This window comes from Melanostigma gelatinosum, assembly GCF_949748355.1.
Source record: "Melanostigma gelatinosum genome assembly, chromosome: 15".
Classification (NCBI taxonomy): domain Eukaryota; kingdom Metazoa; phylum Chordata; class Actinopteri; order Perciformes; family Zoarcidae; genus Melanostigma; species Melanostigma gelatinosum.
This window is the reverse complement of record NC_136648.1, coordinates 9,767,800-9,787,568: the sequence shown is the minus strand read 5'-3', so window position 1 is coordinate 9,787,568 and position 19,769 is coordinate 9,767,800. Positions and strand designations below refer to the sequence as shown.

Below are 19,769 nucleotides of genomic sequence, written 5' to 3'. Positions count from 1 at the left end.
CGCAGGTTGACGCCGAGAGGTCGCCGGACGAAGTGTTCGCCCAGATCTGCCAGGCGATGGAGACCTTCTGATTTCTACGATTCCCTCAACATCCCCCCCCCCAAAAACCCCAAACTCTGCAGTCCAGGAGGTCTACCTGTGAAGACCTTCTCTCTCCCTCCCTCCCTCTCTGGATTCTCACCCACATAACTTCACACCTGCACCAGACATAAGCTCGTTAAACTGTGGTACGCATGTCCCCCCAAACACTCCCAGCGATCAGTGAAACCTCTTTCTGCTTTAGAGTCTGACGAAGAGCCTGGTTGTCACATTCTGCTTCACCCACTCGCATCGTCTCTCTCGCTCACGTTGACCTCAATATATGCCAGCTGCCGGACCGAGGCATGTAACTGTACTGAGAAAACAGCATTCCCTGCTGTGACAGAGCATGTTTCCAGTTAAATGTGAGTTCTCTCTGCCCCCTCCCACAAAGTGGAATTGTCAGTGTGCTCATGCTCTCATGCACAGCAACATGCTTTATATTGTAACAAGCATGCAAGAATTACAATCAAGCTTAACTGCTTTTTGTGCGTTAAAATAAAAAGCTGGAAAGAATTAAAGGGTATTAAAGATTATTGCATTTGTATGTTTCCAAGCTCATCGTGCAGGTGCTTGTCTGGTATTTAACGTTCAATAAAGCCAGTGCATTTGCTAAATGGAGGATTTCTGAGTGTGTACTTTGGTGTTTTGTGTTCGCTTGAGGACGGGGAACGGCCACAGCTGATCTGATAGCGCCATCTGCTGGTGAGAATTTCACAACAAAAAGGTGCTGAAACAGTCATTTTTGATATCCTGTTTAAAATGCACAGGAACATTTTGTTTGTTCTTCCACCTTTAAGCCGATACAATACCTGAACCCAACATCAGCTTAAATAACCTTCAACGGCAGCACTCGATGTGTCGGAGCGTTAGAAGTCACCACTAAAGCTCACGTGTTGGGAGCATAAAAGGGAAGGAATATAAATAAATCAGGAACTGTAACATTTTCACATCTTCTTGATGATGCCTGGAGGTTTCTACATCAAAAACAAACAACCAGTGCTTCATCCTTCTCATCATAGTGTCCTCTTAATCTCTTGATTTTGCATCTTGTGTAACTGTCCGGAACACAGTGCTGAAATCGCATTTAGACGTTCAGTTCAGCGTCTCAGTCAACTGAAAGACTTGTTGGTTTCTCAAACATGAGGATCTCAGTTGCTCAGTTAAATAGTGTTTGGATTTTGCACTGTTTGTTGGAAAAAAGAAAATTTAAGAGGCACGTTGGACTGTCAGACTTTACACTTTTTACTTGTATTTTCATTTGATGATAAATCGAAAAATGAATTTGTTGCAGCTTTAACGCATTATGATATTCTAGAAGAAAACATTGATTCAGTGTTGAACCATTTAATCATCAAGCAAAACAAATGTAAATAGTCACAAATGTGCATGGACCGAAGACAATCAATCCCATTACTTTATGAATCCACTGATTACTTTCTCAATTCAATCGAATAATCATTTTAACTACAAAATGTCATTAAATTGTTAACAATTGTCCTAAATGTCAACTTCAGACATCAGTTTGAAACTTTACTAATCAAGTCAACAAATTGAATAATCTACTAAATAACCTATAATAACTAATATAATAAAGGAACAACAGGTGTAGAAACACTAGTTTCACATACTTTTATTTCCACGGTTCTCCTCTAGCATTTTTTTTTTTTTACATTATTATTTTTTTTTACATAAGAACAGACTGTTATACACAGATATTGAAGCAGGGCAAAGGGGGTGAAGGAAAGAGACGAAAACCATACAAAATGGTGTCTACTCAAGCACAACAAAATCTATGTGTATAAAACTGTGTGGGTTGTTCCACTGTGGAGGCACCAACCACGACCTCAATTCTTGTTTTTTAAATAGATTAATAAAAATACAATCTTTTAAATGGACCTTTTTTAAAGTGGACTGCAAAATGAAAGAAGATCTAGAGGCATGATGACTGGATCGATAATGTAGAACAATGTGGGGCGATGGCGCCACGCAGGAAGGGAGCAGGTGTTGCCGGGGGTCAGAGGTGGAATTACCTCCCCAAAAAGAAATCTTTTTAAAAATGGCACACAGGAACTAGCGCTGGCTACTTTTCACCATATACTTGTACACTCAACATGTTCAACAACGGCACACATCGGGGGAGGAGGGAAAAAAAAGAGAAAATTAACAAAAACTTTCTAAACGTTCCCATTCGCGTGCCTTCAAAAGTATTTGCTCTCCGTGCTGTAGTGCTTCCCTGTCAGACATGTTTTAGTGGAGAGAGCAAAGGGAAAGGAAATAGAGATGAAAGTGTGTGTGTGTGTGTGTGTTTGAAAGGTGAGAGAGCAGCGTTGTGTGACAGTGGTGGGGATGGCTCCAGAGTCCGCTCAACACGTACAGGTCCGTCTGCAGACCGTCTCCCTACAGTCTGCAGTCAAAAAAAACACAGCGTCCTCGGCGTCACGCTCCACACCGCCTACTTCCTCTCGCAGCAGCTCCTGCTGAGGGAGCTGCGACTCATAAATACTCGTCTACGGATACCTAGCTAGAACATTTTTCACTCTTGCATGACACGGAGACCACATACACACTCACATACAAACCACCCAGGTGCATCATCGGTCGATGACTTCACAGTCCACTATGACCACACACCTCCTTAAGGTGGCGCTTCACCGGACCAGTCAATTCTCTCCAGTTTCGAAGCAGCACAGGGAGGTAAACTGGAGGGTGATGAGCGGGAGGGGGGGAGGGGAGGAGGAAAGCCCTCCTGGAGTCACAGAGCTCGGGAATGTCGGGTGTGCCTTCTGGGGGATTTTTTTGTTTGTTTAGTTTTAAAATAGTATATCGTTCCAAATCACGGATCCGTTGAGTAACCTTGCTGAGGTGGAGCAGGGCCCTGTTGTTCTGAGGAACCAACATGGCCACCCTTTGCTTAAGTCAGGGATGCCAGTTAACCAACAGCCCCCCCCCCCCCCCAGCAGCACTGTGGTCTGCTTTGAGGCTCCTGCCTGCCTGGCGGCGGCGGGTTAAGCGATTATCTTGGACTTGGAGGATGGAGCCATGCACAGAGTGGCCTGTGGGATATGTGGAGAGAGCCTGCAGCTAGAGACGCCTGGGACCCTGTCATCTGTTGGCTGGAAAGTAGTTCGGGTCCAGGTAGTTGTAGCCTGTGCTCTGCGGCAGACAGTAGTCCCTGTCCAGAAAGGTGTCTTGCTGGTGCACTGGTTCCAAGTGGTGGTTGGGCTTGTGAGTCTCTGTCTTGAACAAGCTGGAAGACGAGCAGGAACAAAAGGGGAAGTAAAGGAAGAGTTAAACTCTTATATTTCTATCTAATATATATATATATATATATATATATATATATATATATATATATATATATATATATATATATATATATTTCTATCTAATATATATATATATATATATATATATATATATATATATATATATATATATATATATATATATATATATATATATATATATATATATATATATATCACAGAGCAGATGTTGGATCATTACAATCACTCAAAATAATTCAATAACAATAAGTAAACAATAAACAAGACTGTACTGCGATACCAACATTGTTACCACAACTTTGAAAACATCTCTTCTGGTAGACAAACTTATATTGTTTGAAGTTATATATCATCATTTAGTTTCAACCCTAACTACCAGTTTGTAGGAGGTAGTTTGACAAGAGGTGGAAGGTCTCACCAGTCAGAGCAGTTGGAACAGAAATCAACCGAGTTGTCCTGCGGACAGTCCTGACAGTGCCACCTCACTCCCTGGATGGGCTCCATGCCGCAGACATCACACTGCACAGAACACACACACACACACACCTTCAGAGCAGCACAAAACCTTCTTAAACTCATAGCATTGATGGTGAGCATGCAACAGGACACAAACTGTGTCCATGACGACCAACTGTACAGCTCCTCTGATTCAGGATGTATTATATAACTTCCCCACCTACATTGAGGGCACACACACATATATGTGGAAGTCCGGCTTTAATGTTGTACAGAAGTGTGCAAAGTCTTCACCTTGTAGCCTACATGCCGCATCTCGTCCTTGTCCTCGTGGATCTCCTGCAGCGTCCGTTTCTTCAGTCGCTTCAGCTCTAAAAGTTCTTTGTACTCTGGCAAACTTCTCAACTCCATAGGTATCGCCTCGTCATCCTGAGAGTGAGGGAAGGAGAGACAAACATACGTAAACGTATGCACAGAAAGAAAGAGAGAGAGATGCTTCGTCTGTGCATCCCTGATGCCCATCAGTCATCATCTCTCTACGACTCTCTCCTCCACAACACACCTCTGCCAGCCTCCACCTTCTCACAGAGAGCGGAAAAAACTTCTGAAACTGAAGAAGTGGCAAAGTGCAACATTTTGTTTTTGACAGAACTATCCGTAGCACTTCCAGGCCTCGGTGAGAATCGTGCCAGGCTGCAAACGTGGCCAAAGTAAAGGACAACCCTGTGAAGTGAAACGTGATTGTGGCCCATGCTGGCAGCATCTTTGTGACTTCACTTCACACCGGCGGTGTCAGAGGTTTGATTAATGCGGCGGTGAGGCGGCAGCCTGGTTTTACGTAAAGGTTACTGCCATCAAAGCGAGAGAAGGAAAATGTCAACGCCTGGGTAACGGCGAGCGTCGGGAGTCTCGCAGGTTCAAATGGAAAGAGAGGCGAGGCTGGCTGGGCCCCCTGCTCAGATTTAGCCGTTTAACAGTACAAGCCACACTGATTGAAGTGAGAAGAAAAAAAAGAAAAAGGCACAGATGTGTACGGTCAAGAGCCAGATGCCTTATTTCACCTAAAACGTGTTAAAGTGGAGTTAGGAGGGAGTGTCTTTCATATGAAGGCAGACATGTGACAAGGCAGGGAGCATGTACGCAGGTGCTTACTTCGCCTCGTTTTAAAATGGGATTAAAATAAAATTAAAAAAACTCCCTAAAAAAGGCACATAACATGCAGCTTTACCCCGTCTTTACCTTACAGGTCACTGCTTATACGAGGGTAAGACTGTGGATGGTGAGAGAGGAGAGGGACCGCAACCTTGTGATGAGCTTCATTAGGCAGCAAAGTACCACAGTCTGCCCGGTGGTCAGTGACACGGAAAAAACAATCGGGGGATGAGTTACAAGACAACATCCCAGCAGAAATGAATGGGAGTTGGACGTGTTGAAAAAGAAGTACAAAGAAAAAGCGAGGTCGATTTCAGGTGTTAGTGTCGTGTGACGTGACGGAGGACTGACCGACTCGTCAGCAGAGGGGTCCTGCACGCTGCTGTAATACGCCGCACGCTCGTCATCTTCGTCCATGTAGACGGGAGGCTCGTAGGAGGTCAGGAAAGTAGACTGCCGGTACAGGTGCTTGTTGAGGTGGTGCTGCCTCTTACTGGATGCCTGGGGAACAAACACGTACAGTCACTTTGTGCAGATGCTTACACGTAGGGCTGGGAAATACCGTCCAATATTGATGTCTCTTATATGAAATAATGACAATGATGTTCAGTACAATGTTCCACTCTGAAGTATTATAGCTGCAAATTACAATCATTGATTTCCAGTACATTTTTACAGTGTACATGTCTTAGTCACAAATCCTTTGTTGCCAAAGACGTTAGGTTTACGTTAAAAAACTAAAAAACGGATCATTTATTTTTGTACATTTCTTTTAACTCTCAAATATCCCGAATCAATCCCACATCATCATCACGGTTTCATTCAATTCAAGTCGGAATACAACAATACTGAATTCATTGCCACGTCCTTACTTAAGGACACAACTAAGAGAAAGCATTTGTCATTAGTAAGCTCAGTGTGATTAAGGAGTCTAGTGAATGAGTAAAACGTTACCTTTTTAGTGTACATGCACAGGTTGGGAGTTCTTCCAGGCACAGGAATACCAGCTTTTGTCAGTTTGATGAAGTACTTTTGAACCCGACTGGCAACCTGCAATGTTTCAACAGCAAAATGTCTGTTAATGATTTCCAACTGAAGAAAAGCTGCTTGAAGTGCTTGCAGTCACGCAAATGTGTGATCTAGGTACTTGTAGTACTGCTAAGTGTGCACTCAATGCAACCTGTCTCCATTGTAAAGGCACACAGTCGTACAATCGGTTCAATAAATGTTTAGCTGGCAAAATACAATTCGAAGGCAAGTCGGGTTTAGTCAGGTGAAGGTTTCTTGCTTCTCTGAGGTGATTTTTTTTTTCTGCTCAAATCTGAAAATAAGCCAAATATCCTGAACTGAGCAGGTATTAGCATGTCATTTTGTGAAGTTAAGCCGAGCTCTCTTCGTCACCTGTTTCGCCGTTCGGTTGCCGAGCTCATCGGCAATCTTCTGCCATCTTCTGGACTCCACTTCCTCGGGGGGGAACTTTACGAGAAGCTGCTCCAGTTTTTTCTATCAAATTAGACAAAACAACAGAAAACCAGTCAGGACAAATTACTTTACTGCATAAATGATTACATATTAAATAAGTGTTTAATGTGTTTAGTATGATTTTAATCCCAAGCCGAATGTACATCATTCAAAAACAGCCTGTGAAACAGGTGGGTAGCACAGGTTATTACACATTTGGGTTGCTTATAACATAGTTAATTCAGCCCTCATTTCACAAATTGATACTAGCTTTGGAGGCTGGGATCCTGTATATCTCAAATAATAGATTGAGATTATTTTTCAAAAATTCAAATGGTGTTACAATGCAATCCGGCACACACTGAAATGCATTGCACCATCTTGCACACTTGCTCCCTACCTGTTCCTCCACAGTCCACAGCTGGTTGAAAGTGTCAGACTTGTTTGGAAGACAAATCCTTCCCCTGATCATCTGTCAAGGAAACACGAGCGACAGCCATGTTGAAAGAGGCAAACGTAACGAGCACTGCACCGTTTGAAGAGACGTGTGCATGTGAACTGCCGGACGCACTGAATCAGTCATGTTGACAGACAAAGCCCGGCTGTCAGAAGAAACTCGAGAGGTGTCGTCGGTAACACACAGAAAAACAGACACTTTTGACTGACAAATCCTGTTAGAATTCACAGAGTGTAGAATGCTAATGTGTAAACAGGACGAGAGAACAGATATAATCAAGTTGTTTGCTCAGAGCTAAACGCTTGGCGCCGTCTAATCCCAACAATCATCAAAAGTAGAACCGTACGGTGTGGGAAAAGACACACGCACACACAACAGGGGCCAAGAATAAGACATAATCAGAGGTGTGGGAGAGGCGGGCTCCTCATGTTTCCATAGATAACATCTTTTGTGCTCACATGTGCTGCCTGCTTAACTCTACCAAGGGGGAAGAATGGAGGAGATGAGGTTGGAGGCGTGTGAAGTGGTAATAACCAGATGATTTGTAGGCCAATCTGCGGGAGCTCGGTGACTCACCTCAGTTACCGTTGGGAACAGGATGTAGCTGCATCTGCACCAATGATATACTGGGAGACAATCACAGCAGTGTGTGTGTGTGTGTGTGTGTGTGTGTGTGTGTGTGTGTGTGTGTGTGTGTGTGTGTGTGTGTGTGTGTGTGTGTGGGGTACAGGTTATCTCAGTAAGGAGGCAGAGTCATACCTGCGCTTGCCTGCTGTTCTCTAGAGCGTCACTAGTGGGCAGAGAGGAGTATATGGTGGACGATTCGCCTTCCTTCTTTGGCTCCACGGGACTTTTTGGTCGAGCAGGCAAACCTGAAGGGAGGAAATGAGCAGAATTAGTCAATTAAAAAACAGCGGTGATTATTTTGATTCAAAACAATGTACATATACCAAGACAAAGAGAAAATGTATTCGTGCCTTGGTCGAAGATCAGCTTTAGCCGCCTGGTTTTGCGTTTCTTGTCGCAGAACTCTCTCCCAAAGTCACCGAGGCCCGAGGTGTACTGCTCCCATCCAATGTCAGGGAGCTGGACGACTCGCTGAGGACACGGCAAGTCCAAATTAACCTGATGGTCACAAGAATTGGGGGTCACAATCTGTTAACAAATAATATTAACTTCTAGAAACTATACCGCAACAAGGTTAGATGTTACAACATGTGTTACAATATGAGAAACAAACACTATAAGATGAAGAAGCTAATTTAGCTAACTTTTCTCTCTGACAGCCGGCTCGCCTTGCACGCAGGGGGTGCTGAGGTTTAAGTGTCCAACAATAACCCGAAGCACAGACGGGTTAAATCCATCATTTACAACGCAACTCAACCCCCAGTTCACCTGTCAGCCACGATGGTATGTGCATTGTTGACACATGCCGCAACTTTCCCAGCAAGTCTCCACCGCATGATTTATTTTAGCTGCAACCTTGTCGGCTGTGTGTCTGCCCGGCAGAGTATTTCAAGCCAGCAGGTCACCACGTGAGGCCGACTGGGAGTATGAATTTCATGAGTCGGTGAATAAACACTGCAGCTCCTCAAGAGCCAAGTTCCCGTGTCTTGCTTACCGCTTGCTGATTAAAGTGAAGAGTTTTAACCCAGAAGTTGGCATCAACTTCAGCTCAGGCTCACTTAAGGTGGACTGACCTTTAAGGTGGATTTTAGTGAGAAGCCGCACCTCAAGGGTTTTGCTCAGCTTTATGAAAAGAGTTTTCATATATATTGTTTAACTGTTTCACTGATTGCACTAATCAGTCAAAGTGTGTACCGTCACTCTCACGTAGTTAAAACACTGCACAAAATAACTTTTACATTTACTTTTTTGGTTTGTCAAGAACACACTTTAGTGCGTTTGTTACCTGTTTCTGCAGCTGCTCCACAAAGATGATGGGATCGCCGAGTGCCTCCCTCTGGTGACGCGCCAACGTCTCCAGGTCCAGGATGGCCTGCGTGCGCTGGGCCTCGAGAACACCGATGGTCTGCAGCAGCCTCTGGTAACTGACACGGAGGGAAGCGAGGTTAGACAACGGAGGGACCGCTTCCATTATTCAACCTTGCAATGCTGCAGTGCATCAAACTTTCAGACGCCAGACGATGCATAATTCAACCGTGGGACCTGAGAACTTAAATACTTGCACAAGACATGAACCAGTCTCCGGTCCTTTCCACTTATTTTGCAAATAAGTTTACAGGCATTTGTGTGCATCTCCAACCAGCTGCTCTCGCAAATTACAAACACTTCGCGAGTTACTTTTCTTGTGCAGCCCGTCAAGAACTGCAGCGAGAGAAAATACACTTAAAGCACTTCAACACTTTTCTGCTTTGGAACTGTGATTTCATAGCGATATCAAACCTTCGCATGACAAAGATCAGGTGTTGCAGGGCTCGAGGAGCCTTCCGTGCCGTACGAGTCCGCCCTTTCCACTCACAACCCCTCTGGGGCGAGAGAGAAGAGCTGCAAACTGAGCTGTCAATGACTAAGTGTAGCACTGACTCAGAGGCCCTACAGTGCGAACAGAGCCGGAGGAATCGACAGGAACGTGACAGCATCCTGCACGGTTATAATCTAACGCAAGTGCGCAGTGAAGCAGAGTAGATCAATCTCCCTCTAACAGGATATTTAATGAAAATCAATGCAGAGGACACAATTTATTCAACAGCTGCCAGTGGTCGCAAAATCCTACAAAGAAATCCATTCAAACAAGTCAACTGTGTTTAACCTCATATCCCTTCTTTAGTTACAGACACCATCCTTTTACACGGCGAGGAGCTGTTGACCTTGTACAGCATCGGTGAGCGCTGCACTTCAACGCAAACTGTGAAAATAAATCTGTCTCTGCAGCAGTGGCACCGACGCGTATCGCTGTACATTCCCTGTACTACAGAGGGATTCTGAGTCAAATGTAAGAAAGCAGCAAGCGTGCTGCCGTCCTCCGGTGAACGGATGATCGGTGCATCAATCTGTCTGAAGGGAAGCGGGGAGGACTTGGCTCTCTGAGCTCCCACCATATGTCCAGGGACAGACCTGGTGTACCATTGCCACCTACTGGGCCTGAGGGTCACTGACCAACACTGGTGCCAAATGAACATCATGGCCAGGGCAATGGTGCTAAGCTGACGCCTGATGATCAAGGAGTGGGGTTTGTGTTTTTTTTATTATTTACATGAAATATGTAGAGGGTACTGGTACTATGTCAAAATAGACAAATTCGTGAAATATAAATACAAGATGTGCTGTGTACACATCATCAATTATGTCTGTGTAAATTCTCCATACTCAGCAACCCTAAAAATGCAGAGTCATGCATCCGTAAAAATGACTCCTCACTGCATTGATCTGAGCCTTCAGAAATACTCCTCACTCAGCACAACCTAAAAACTTGATCGGATTCCCTCGCAACACAAGAGCAATGAAATGTTACTCTGAAGCCGTTCTCAGAACATTCACCGATACGGGTTTCCAAGACAAAAGGAGCCCAGCTGAGGAGGTCTCTGAGCCCCGCCTCCTGTGAAGACACATCATGAATCAGCTGACCTTAGCGGTGCCTGACTGGGTACTGTCCGCCGCCATAAACATCCCGTCTTCTTTGACAACCGACAACACAACTTGGAATAAAAACCCCGCACGGAGAAATCCTGTGAATGGAGGCAATCAGCGGAGTGATTTTAAACATCCAGTCTCTCTGTGGGCGTTTGGGAAGCGGACAATTGGCAGCTAATTCACACAATCATAGCACCAGATTGAAGGTGGAACTGAAATGTTGAAATGTGCAAAACCCTCAACAGCAAGACAGGAGCTATAGTTAGATGCTCACAGATATTCACATAATAACTTGAGAGAAGACGCCAAAAATAACAACGGTAATTTAACGTTCTGTCTCTACGTCAGTGCTGCAAAAACCCAGATCCACTTATTTGCGATGTTTCCTTACATTTGTTTTTGGAAGTGAGGGATGAGAGTGTCTGCTCACCAAAAAGGCTAATATTGTTTATTTACTTAATGACACATATATGTTAACTTCTGCAGCTTTAAGTCGAGATAAAGTTCATTTTCCTTCAGAAGCAAAACACTGTCAACAATCACAGGGTTGATAAATCTGACTGTGTGTGAGACATTTAACAGGAAAGAAGAACAATATTATCCTGCCCCTCAAAGTTTGATTCCATTTTTCCTAACACTTCTTAAAAACTTTCATCTCTTCAGGCGTCTAACAGTAAAATTAAACAATTAAAAAGATTTAGAGGAGAAAAAAGCTCAAACATATTCAACCTGTGAGGAGGGATCACAACAAGACTACTGATGTCGCCCAAATTAAAAAACAGTCAATGTTTTGGACACAATAAGAGTAAATCTTCTGTGTATTTAACACTCAGACGAAACTAAATAAGGACTTTCTAAATATTAGAATATTTTTTAACTCAAATATGCCTCTGGTTCATTGAAAAGCAAAGAGCAGAAGTAACGCAATGATCCCAGAATACACTGATCAACATGTGTGACAGCTACATCAACAGAAGATGAGGCGAGAGCAGAATCCCCGGGGAGCTCCCACGTACTCTTTGTTGTGTTTAAGAGCCAAGTGGTCAGACTCAAAAAAATACACGTCTGGCTCCTCCTCCTCTTCTTCCTCCTCCTCCTCATCCTCCTCCTCTTCTTCCTCCTCCTCCTCCTCCTCCTCTGCAGCCGGGCTCTGTGTCAGCTTCTTGCTTTGCTCGGCCTCTTTGCTCTCCACGGGTACACCGTCCTCGCCACCTGCCCCGTCTGCTAGATCCACGGAGACCGGCTCCTCGCTGGAGGGGCCCACCGAGTCCGAGGGAGCGGGTTCCTCCACCACAGGGCAATCCTCCTCCAGCCCAACTAGCACCTCCCCCTCTTCCCTCAAGGGACCATTGTCTCTGGGAGGAGAGCTGAGCTTGGAGGAGGAGGCCTTGCCACCGGTAGCAGCCCTCCTGGGTGAAGTCCGCAGGGTGTATCTGTGTTCGTGGAGCTCTGTGAAAGAGGGGGGCGTGCTGGGTATCGAGGGATTGCACTCTGGCTCTGTGGGGGAGGGGGTTGTTGCTAGTGGGGGTGTAGCTTCTCCTGAGTTGCTGCTGTTGTTGATTGGAATACTGTTCATGGTGGTGGTGGTGGTAGTGGAGGAGGTGGAGGCAGCAGCTTCCTGCACCGGTGTTGGCGGCTGGCCGTTAGTATCGTTCTCGCTCGCCGTCACCTGCTCCTCGTGGGCCAGAAACAAGGGGTCGCCCACCACGTCGACCTCCACCTCCTGCTCATTAGCCACTATCAACTCAGGGACGGGGTCCTCTGGAACGGCCTCAGAGGCTGGCGATTCCCCTGAGCCAGAGACCTCCATCTGCAGAGGGACAGAGTTTCTACAAGGCACAGAGGGGTCGGGGGATGAGGGGGCCCCCGTCTGACTACCGTTGAGCAGTGACGGGCAGTTGGTGGCAGAGGTGGGGTTCGCACTAGGCTCTTCACTGAGTGTGCTAGGTTCCTCTGATTTAGTCTCTCTGAGTCCATTAGAGGCCTTGTGGGCATTCGGGGTCTGAGCTGCCCCGTCACACTCCACGTGACCATCCTCTGCCGGCTGACCTTCCTCTTTACTGTGGACAGGTGAGGCAGGAGCCGTGCTAGCAGAGTTTTGGCTGGAAAATTCTTCACAGCTGTTGTCCTTGCTGGGCTCCGGGGCAGACACCGGACTTTCAGATTCCAGAGGCCCAGGGTCCTCGTCGTGTCCCTGAGACTCTCCAGAGCGGGAGCACCGCTTGGCCCTTTTGATTTGAGGACAGGCATCCCGTGGCCCCTTCCCTCTCTCACAGTTCTCGGAATTCTCAGGACTAATGTCTTTCTCTAAACAGGACACGCCCCGCTTCCTGGAGCTGGTCCATTGCTCCGCCTCAGCTGGAGAAGCATTCAAGTCAGTTATCTTTCCCTGCAACGAGGCCTGCTGCTGGCCATCCTGCTGAGTGTCCTGCTGAGTGTCCTGCTGAGTGTCCTGCTTTGTGTCCTGCTTTGTGTCCTGCTTGTCGTCCTGCTTTGTGTCCTGTTTAACGTCTTGTTTGGTGTCCTGCTTCGACTCCTGCTTGCCGTCCTGCTTCGACTCCTGCTTCTTCTTGGGAGAGCGGGCCCTTGGTAGCGGAGGTAACGAGGTCTCCTCCGGCTGGGCGATGCTGCGGTTCCTGAGGGTTCGACCACAAAAGTTCTCATCCAATCCATTGAGCCCCACTGACGACCTTGTGACGCGCGAGGACCGGGACGCGGCCATACTACGGCGGGTGCCTACAGCCTCCTCATCCTGGTGCTCTCTCCTCTGCAGCACAATGCGGGCACCTGCAAAGCGCACACAGACAGATACATGAACTTCATTAAGTCAAAAATAACCACTGAAAACTGCAAACCTTTACAGCTCAATTGTTACTTCACAGCACTACCTTTGCTATAACTTTGATTGGTTTCACTGGCCAGGCATGCTAAAAAAGTATTGCATGAACAGCAAACTGGGGTGTTTCAAACAAGAACATTCACCATATGGCCTTTGTTAAATACAGCTCGGGTCATTTCTAAGCTCACGCCAGAGGGGTATTGATTTCTCCTGTCATTGTATCCAAGAAACACCTTCTTTCCACGGGCGGTACTCGATGATCACAGGTCCCTACAAAGGAAATACAATAGAAAAGTGGAAGATCTTAAACTGGACAAAACAGGAAACAATAAGGTAGGGCCGGGGGGATTCGTCGTCATAATCAACGTCATCGATTATAATAATGCATAATGTGCATTGGGGCGTTGCAAGAACGGCTGCTTACGGATTCCCCCGGAGAACAAGCTGCAGCTAAGACAAACAAAATGTCTCAACGATGTGGTGCTCTGTTAACTCTTCAAATTGTAAATTGTTTATCACAGCAGGTTATGCACGAACACTTCAGAAAGCAAAATCCTCTCAGTGCACTTTGTCAAGAGGCAAGTGGCAGCAAGACGACACAAGACACAAGACGACACAAGACGACACAAGTCCGGTTTAGGTTTTCTTGTGCCCACCAAAGCATGATTTGATATATTCATTTTTTTTTTGCCAACAGGCAGAACAAGTTTCTATTCGTAGAAGTTGATATTTGGCTGTTTTATATTTACTGTTTACTTAAACGACCACGTAGGAGTGAAAAAACAACTGCAACTAACGTCACAGACTATTGATAGTCTGTGACGCGTTTCAATTATTTCCCTTGGCCCACACTGATGCAAAAACACTTGCCAGTGTTTATCTTAACTGTATGTTACTCGTCATAAAATCAATTCAGCGATATCGGCTCAATACTGACATGTATTAAGTACTTTGTTAAAAAGGGTTGCGTCAGGGATGCGTCACAGCAATCCTTATGAATTATTTTTCTAATCAGGCATCTGACATAAACAGGGTCTATTATCCTGCTACATTTGTTTGTTTTTAAGACAAGATGACTCAATAAAATGGGTTAGTGTTTTTGGCATGTATTTTTGGGTAAATCGGTTGTTTTATTAATTGTGAATTTTAAAAAGAATCTTGAGAATTATCATTAAATTAGTCGTTACATTAAATGATAAAACAATAAGCGTCGGGTGCGGCCCTACAATAAGGTCGGATCTTCCATCTAGTCAAAATGACAAATCACAAAGTCTCATTCGACACTTTCACAAATGTCACAGCTTTGAGACTCAACTCAATGTCCTCGGTAACTCCGGAGATAAAGGTGACAACAGCGCGGTAAGCATAGTAAGTAATGGAGAGCCCATAAAGCTGGCAAGCAGAGGATTTATAAAAGGGTAAACTACCTGCGTTAAAACCAAATCCATGTGTGTATGTTCCACTGGGGGCATATTTATTTTATCCCTGCAGAGATTACTCATTATTCTGTTACACAAAGAATACATATGGTTGACTGATTTCTGACACAGAAGCTACGCTGTAATTCTTACACCCAATTCAGCGGGGATAACACTGCCGACGTAGGCTCGTCATCACACACTGCAGGTCGTTTATCTCTTCATAACAGGTGTGCCAGAGGACCAACGGGCTGCAATCCTTCCGCGATTTATCACGTACAAAAACTGAAATGCTCCGACAACAAGAACCCTACACAAAGCTTACGGGCTTTAGAGTGTGGCCAACCAGAGGAAGCTAAACCTCAAACCCAATTTAAAGGCACAACAATGCCTTCTCAAACCTGGTGTGTGTGCCTGAGATCCCGCAGATCAAGTACATTACTCTGCATTTGAACTCCTGGCTTACAGTGTATCTGGAAGATTAACACGAGACGAATGCTACCAGGCACTAATATGTAGTCAGTCTTGGATATCTTATTCGACACTAAATAATCCATTTCACACATAACAGATAGCCTTCATGCAATTTTAAATGTAATCTAGCCAATCCACCATAATCTCACTCATGTAAACAGCTTTACTTTACTCACATGTATCTCACGCGCATTGAGGAAGTTATTGGGGGCAAACACGGAGGCTAACAACAGAGCTGTCATCAATAGCTTACTCTGGTTTCTCTCAGTATTATGATGCGTATTGTATAAAAGGCCATGGAGCGAAGCGATTATAAACCAATGCATCAAAAAAGGCATGTAGTGACTACAAACACAATAGCTAAGTGGATTTCACATTACAAATAAATCCTCGTGACAGAGATGCTTTGAAAACTCATCAATGTAAAGAACAATTAAATAAAGTCACTCCATTTTCCAGACATACATTCGACAGTCAAACAACTTTTTTTAGTGGGCAAGACTGGGACTGTAAACCGTATCAATGATCCTCTAGTCGTATTCTAGGTATGAAGTAATTAGGATAAAGTTAGGCAACAGTTCTATAGAGCATTTCTATCTCAACATGGCAACGGCTGAACCGAGCGTCTTGCGGCTTACAGTGCAAACAACTGCATGGGTGCTGGCGAAGCAAACGGTGTTTACTTAAGCCGGAGCTGGAGGGTGGGTGCTGCACTTCTGCGAGGTCGTCGGTCGGTATGTACTGCACTATCAGCTGTATGAGTGCAGAGCAGAGCAGCCAGCTCACATGCACTGAAGAGTGCTAAATGCAGAGCAAAGAAGCCAATCATCGTCAATCTCATCTACTTGGCGGGTGTTTTGCTGGGGACCCCAGGATGTGCAGTGTTGAAGTTGATATTAATAAACTCTGAACTAACGAGAGATAGTGCTCTGTGCAACAGAGGGGCAGGGCTTCAGGACTGAGATGAGCATGATGTCGACAGTGGGGGGGTTTACAAGCCGTGGCTCATTGACTGCAGTTCCCTTTAGCTGCTGGATGTTACAACCAAACTCTTCTTCACTTCACTGGACTCAACGACCGCTTCTCTAGAACGCAGCAAGCAGCACCTCAGGGGGCTACGGCCAGGGTTCATTCCCAATCAACACACACACACACAACTTGTCACTGAAGTATCCTGCTCCAAATAACAAATATAACAACAGAGGACAATAAAAACGTGACGTGGTAAAGGTCCTATTAAAGTGACATTCAGGGAGAGATGATCTCACTTGGATGCAGAAGATGAGACCTAGTCGTAGCGTCCCGTTACAGAGTAGATAAATGATGGCATTTCAAAGTACATAAATCTCTGGCCCGAACTCTCAAAACTGATTAAAAAAGCTCCTTGTTTCCTTTCCTGGGACAACGCCGCCCTTTTCCTACATTGTGCTAACACAGCAACATCAAAGCCAGAGGCTACCCTGGCTACAAATACATTTTAATAATATTCCTTCAGGGAGCGAACATAATAGTCACCTGGAACAAGCGCTACCACATGCACACATTACTCACACTCCACTGAAGACTCCAGCTGAGAAAGCTAATGTGAATTGTCCATGCATAAAATAAGAGAAGGAAAAATAGAAGGGGGAGCAGGTTATTCAGACTGAGCACTGGCCCGTAGACTCAAAATCGACAAAACCAATTGAGCCTGCTCATCTGACGCGCCCTAAAAAACTAGAAAACGAATCACGACGTGAAAATGATCAGGGTCACAGTTTAGCTGAATAACTTGAAATATACTTGCTCACACTTCCTTGTCCCAATGATTAACACGTTGTTTGCACTGCTGGCAAAGCCTCAATTAATTAATAATGAATTAATAAATGTCTATTGCTGCCTCCAGGTGGTGTAATGTCAGAAAAGTCGTAAAATAAAGAGAGTGCAAGTCGTTAGACAGTGTGTGGGACAGCTTGCTTCTTTCCAGTCTACACTTCAAGCAGTTACGCAAGAACTTTGCTTTTGAAGATCAATCAAATAAAAAAACTCCTTAAAAAACAGGAGCCTCCTTTGTTATGAAGCGCAGTGTGAATTAGCATTAAACCATATGTCACAGCATAGGCTCAAAAGTAAAGAGCATGAAAGAAATATAAATAAAAACATGTTTCTTTTGCACAAAATTGTGTTTCCTTATTGACTTTTCTTCCATTTTGGTTTTTCTCAAGAAATACTAGATACTTTCAACCCGTGAAGTTCATGAAAATTCATATCAACTGAATAAATGTGATGCAGATAAAACAGTCTTAGGTCGAACTGCATATAAGTCATGTGCCATAATGTTTGATGAGGGGTCGCAAGGAGACATTGCTTTGTGTTTATGGGGTCAAAAGCCAAAAGGGTTGGGAGCCACCGGTTCAGACAGCAAACCAGCATTTGATTTATGTTTCCTCTCTCTTGTTGGTAGGTATACGAGAGTAACAGTTACTGATATGAAGATAAATGTCATATTGTTGTGACGATGAATGTCATATAAACATTTAACTCTGATAACTGATCATCTATAAATGCATCTCAGCACATCAGTACTAACTTATCATTGTGCAGAGGAAAGGTTTGAACAACTTTATCGTCCCCGATAGAAACATTTTTCTTTGTAAATGTCATTAAACATTAAAAATGTGGGTTTTAACCTTTGTCCAGCTTTGTTGTCATTGTTTTTTCGGCGTATGTCTATTTCTATGTGTGGACATTTAGAGCAATTTAAAACCAGAGTCCAATTCCACATGAAGCCACCGATCCTGAAGTTTGGAAAATAACAGTTTGTGCCCACAGGCAGCGGTTTAACCATAAATGTTGAAGTGTCAAAGCCAGATGCTAGTAGTCAGTGCAGCTACTTAGACAGCACCCATGTGTGATTGTAATTCTCAATCAAACCACTTCCTGTTCTTTACTAAAGCACATGTTTAGTTGTGAAGTGATGTTAACACGTGCTATCATCATGACAGACCAGGACTCAGACACGGGTCATTTGTCATCAAAAACGAAACATTGGTTTCATTGAGATTTTAAGTCTGTAAACTACAGCTGCCAACAGTTACATGTAAACACGCACACCTTATTAGCTAAATGGGAGGGCTAATTGTTGGCAAACCAGCTAAGCTATCGTCCGACTTTAAAGTGATACATTTGTTTTATGACAGACAAACAAGCTTTGTGCTGTTTTGCCGTCGAGTTGGACTGTTCATCTCTAATACTGAGATGTAGTTCAACACTTCCACAGGGCCTACTGGCAACAAAACATCCACGAAGTGGTGTTGGTATACATACCGATGAGAATCTCTCAAACCCCAAACATCACAGCTAAATCAGCTGCTGTGAGAAAATTGGATGCTGTTTACAGTAGAGACTGGACAACGTTGCAGCTGAACGTGCCGCCGGTTGAGTTAACGCTAGTTTGCAGAAGGCAAACCCAAAAGTTCAGGAATAAAACTCCTTTGGTTCATGGAGCTATGCAGCAGGCTAATCGTTAGCATGGACCAACTTCCAAGGCAACGCTATTTGACCTACCTTGCCGTTTAGCGGGCTCACATTTTAGCACATTAACTTACCGTTAGCTTCTTGAGGCTAAATATAAAACATTAACGCTTGAGACACCAAACTGCAGACTGTTGCACCCGTGAAATCCATATATTATCCTCCACGCTTCCTGTGACTCCCAAGGAACAAATACACTCTAATCTAAAAGCCCATTTTCATTTATCCTTCTTCTTTATGTGAACGACTAGTTAGCCAAGTTGGCTGACGTTCCATTCGCTAGTTCTTCTCGGCTAGTTTTCCTATAAACTGCATCGTGCATTCAAGTATCGTGGCGGTTTCAGATGTAACGCCAGCAGTGTAGTACAGTCAGTAACCTCGGCTACATGCTAGCTAAACTAGCTCGACAACCGTCATTAAGTCCACCAATAAAACATGAACGCACAGAGGGAATCGCTACTAGCATGGCTTTGCTGAGGTTTACATGTCAACTGACATGAAGCGGTATGATTAGCAACCCGGCGGTATAACGGTAGTTAGTAGCCAGCTAACGTTAGCAGCTAACGGCTAGCCGCTGCAGCCTGGTACTAGCTAACCAAGCTAAGCTAGCTGATTGTTACGTGCATAACTTTGCCGATGTATTTGTGTACTGCTAACAATGCCGCTCAGACATTTTTTTGGTAGGCTAATAAAGTCAGTTTTTGACATTTGCTGAACTAAAAGCACCGAACTGGAAGCACACGTCTAAAATAGCGTTTTGTAGCTTCAAGAATTACACATACCTCACTTCCGTAAATTTGCTGCACGTTCGGCCGCAGCCATGTTTTCAATCCAGTCAACGAGCGCTAGCCGGGGTGTGTGAGCCGACTCAGCCGCGCTCCTCAAAATGCAACAATATTCTGTAAATTTCTGCCCCTGCCAAGAGTGCATTCGGTCACACACTCTTCGGGTCACCTCGAATAAAGTCATGACTCAAATGGCACTTCCCCCCCCCCAAACAGAATACGCTAAGTTACTTTTCTTTTTTAAATTTATAT

The 19,769-nt window shown here is 44.6% G+C and overlaps 2 protein-coding genes across 3 annotated transcripts in view; one reads left to right on the top strand and one right to left on the bottom strand.

Moving 5' to 3' along the window:
* ak5 (adenylate kinase 5) overlaps positions 1-547 on the top strand; it is a 45,452-nt gene extending 44,905 nt beyond the window's left edge. Inside the window, exon 14 of the mRNA XM_079284374.1 lies at positions 6-547. Within this exon, the coding sequence (XP_079140500.1) occupies positions 6-71 (66 nt within the window). The 3' untranslated portion in view covers positions 72-547. The remainder of the gene's footprint in view (positions 1-5) is intronic.
* Positions 548-1,583: 1,036 nt separating this feature from the next.
* Positions 1,584-19,585, bottom strand: zzz3 (zinc finger, ZZ-type containing 3). 2 transcript variants are annotated; one of them, XM_079284438.1, is made up of 12 exons: positions 19,515-19,585; positions 11,505-13,275; positions 8,807-8,945; positions 7,872-8,019; positions 7,654-7,766; positions 6,838-6,909; positions 6,378-6,479; positions 5,931-6,026; positions 5,328-5,477; positions 4,119-4,253; positions 3,787-3,887; positions 1,585-3,328 (listed from the first exon to the last, which is right to left on the bottom strand). In XM_079284438.1, exons 2-12 carry the CDS (start codon positions 13,208-13,210, stop codon positions 3,184-3,186), a joined length of 2,907 nt encoding a protein of 968 aa, XP_079140564.1. In that variant the 5' UTR covers positions 13,211-13,275; positions 19,515-19,585; the 3' UTR covers positions 1,585-3,183. The 2 variants fall into 2 exon arrangements, with proteins under 2 accessions (XP_079140565.1, XP_079140564.1); XM_079284439.1 differs by lacking the exon at positions 19,515-19,585 and having other exon boundaries at positions 1,584-3,328; positions 11,505-13,268.
* Between the last annotated feature and the right edge of the window lie 184 nt (positions 19,586-19,769).

Bases quoted from the DNA above. Each gene is read 5' to 3' on its own strand.
- zzz3 (XM_079284438.1), bottom strand. From the start codon at position 13,210: ATGGCCGCGTCCCGGTCCTCGCGCGTCACAAGGTCGTCAGTGGGGCTC. The intron at 6,910-7,653 runs GTATGACTCTGC...TTTCCTTGACAG, and splicing joins AGAACAGCAGGCAAGCGCAG to ATGATCAGGGGAAGGATTTG. The intron at 4,254-5,327 runs GTCAGTCCTCCG...CCTCACTCTCAG, and splicing joins ACCCCTCTGCTGACGAGTCG to GATGACGAGGCGATACCTAT.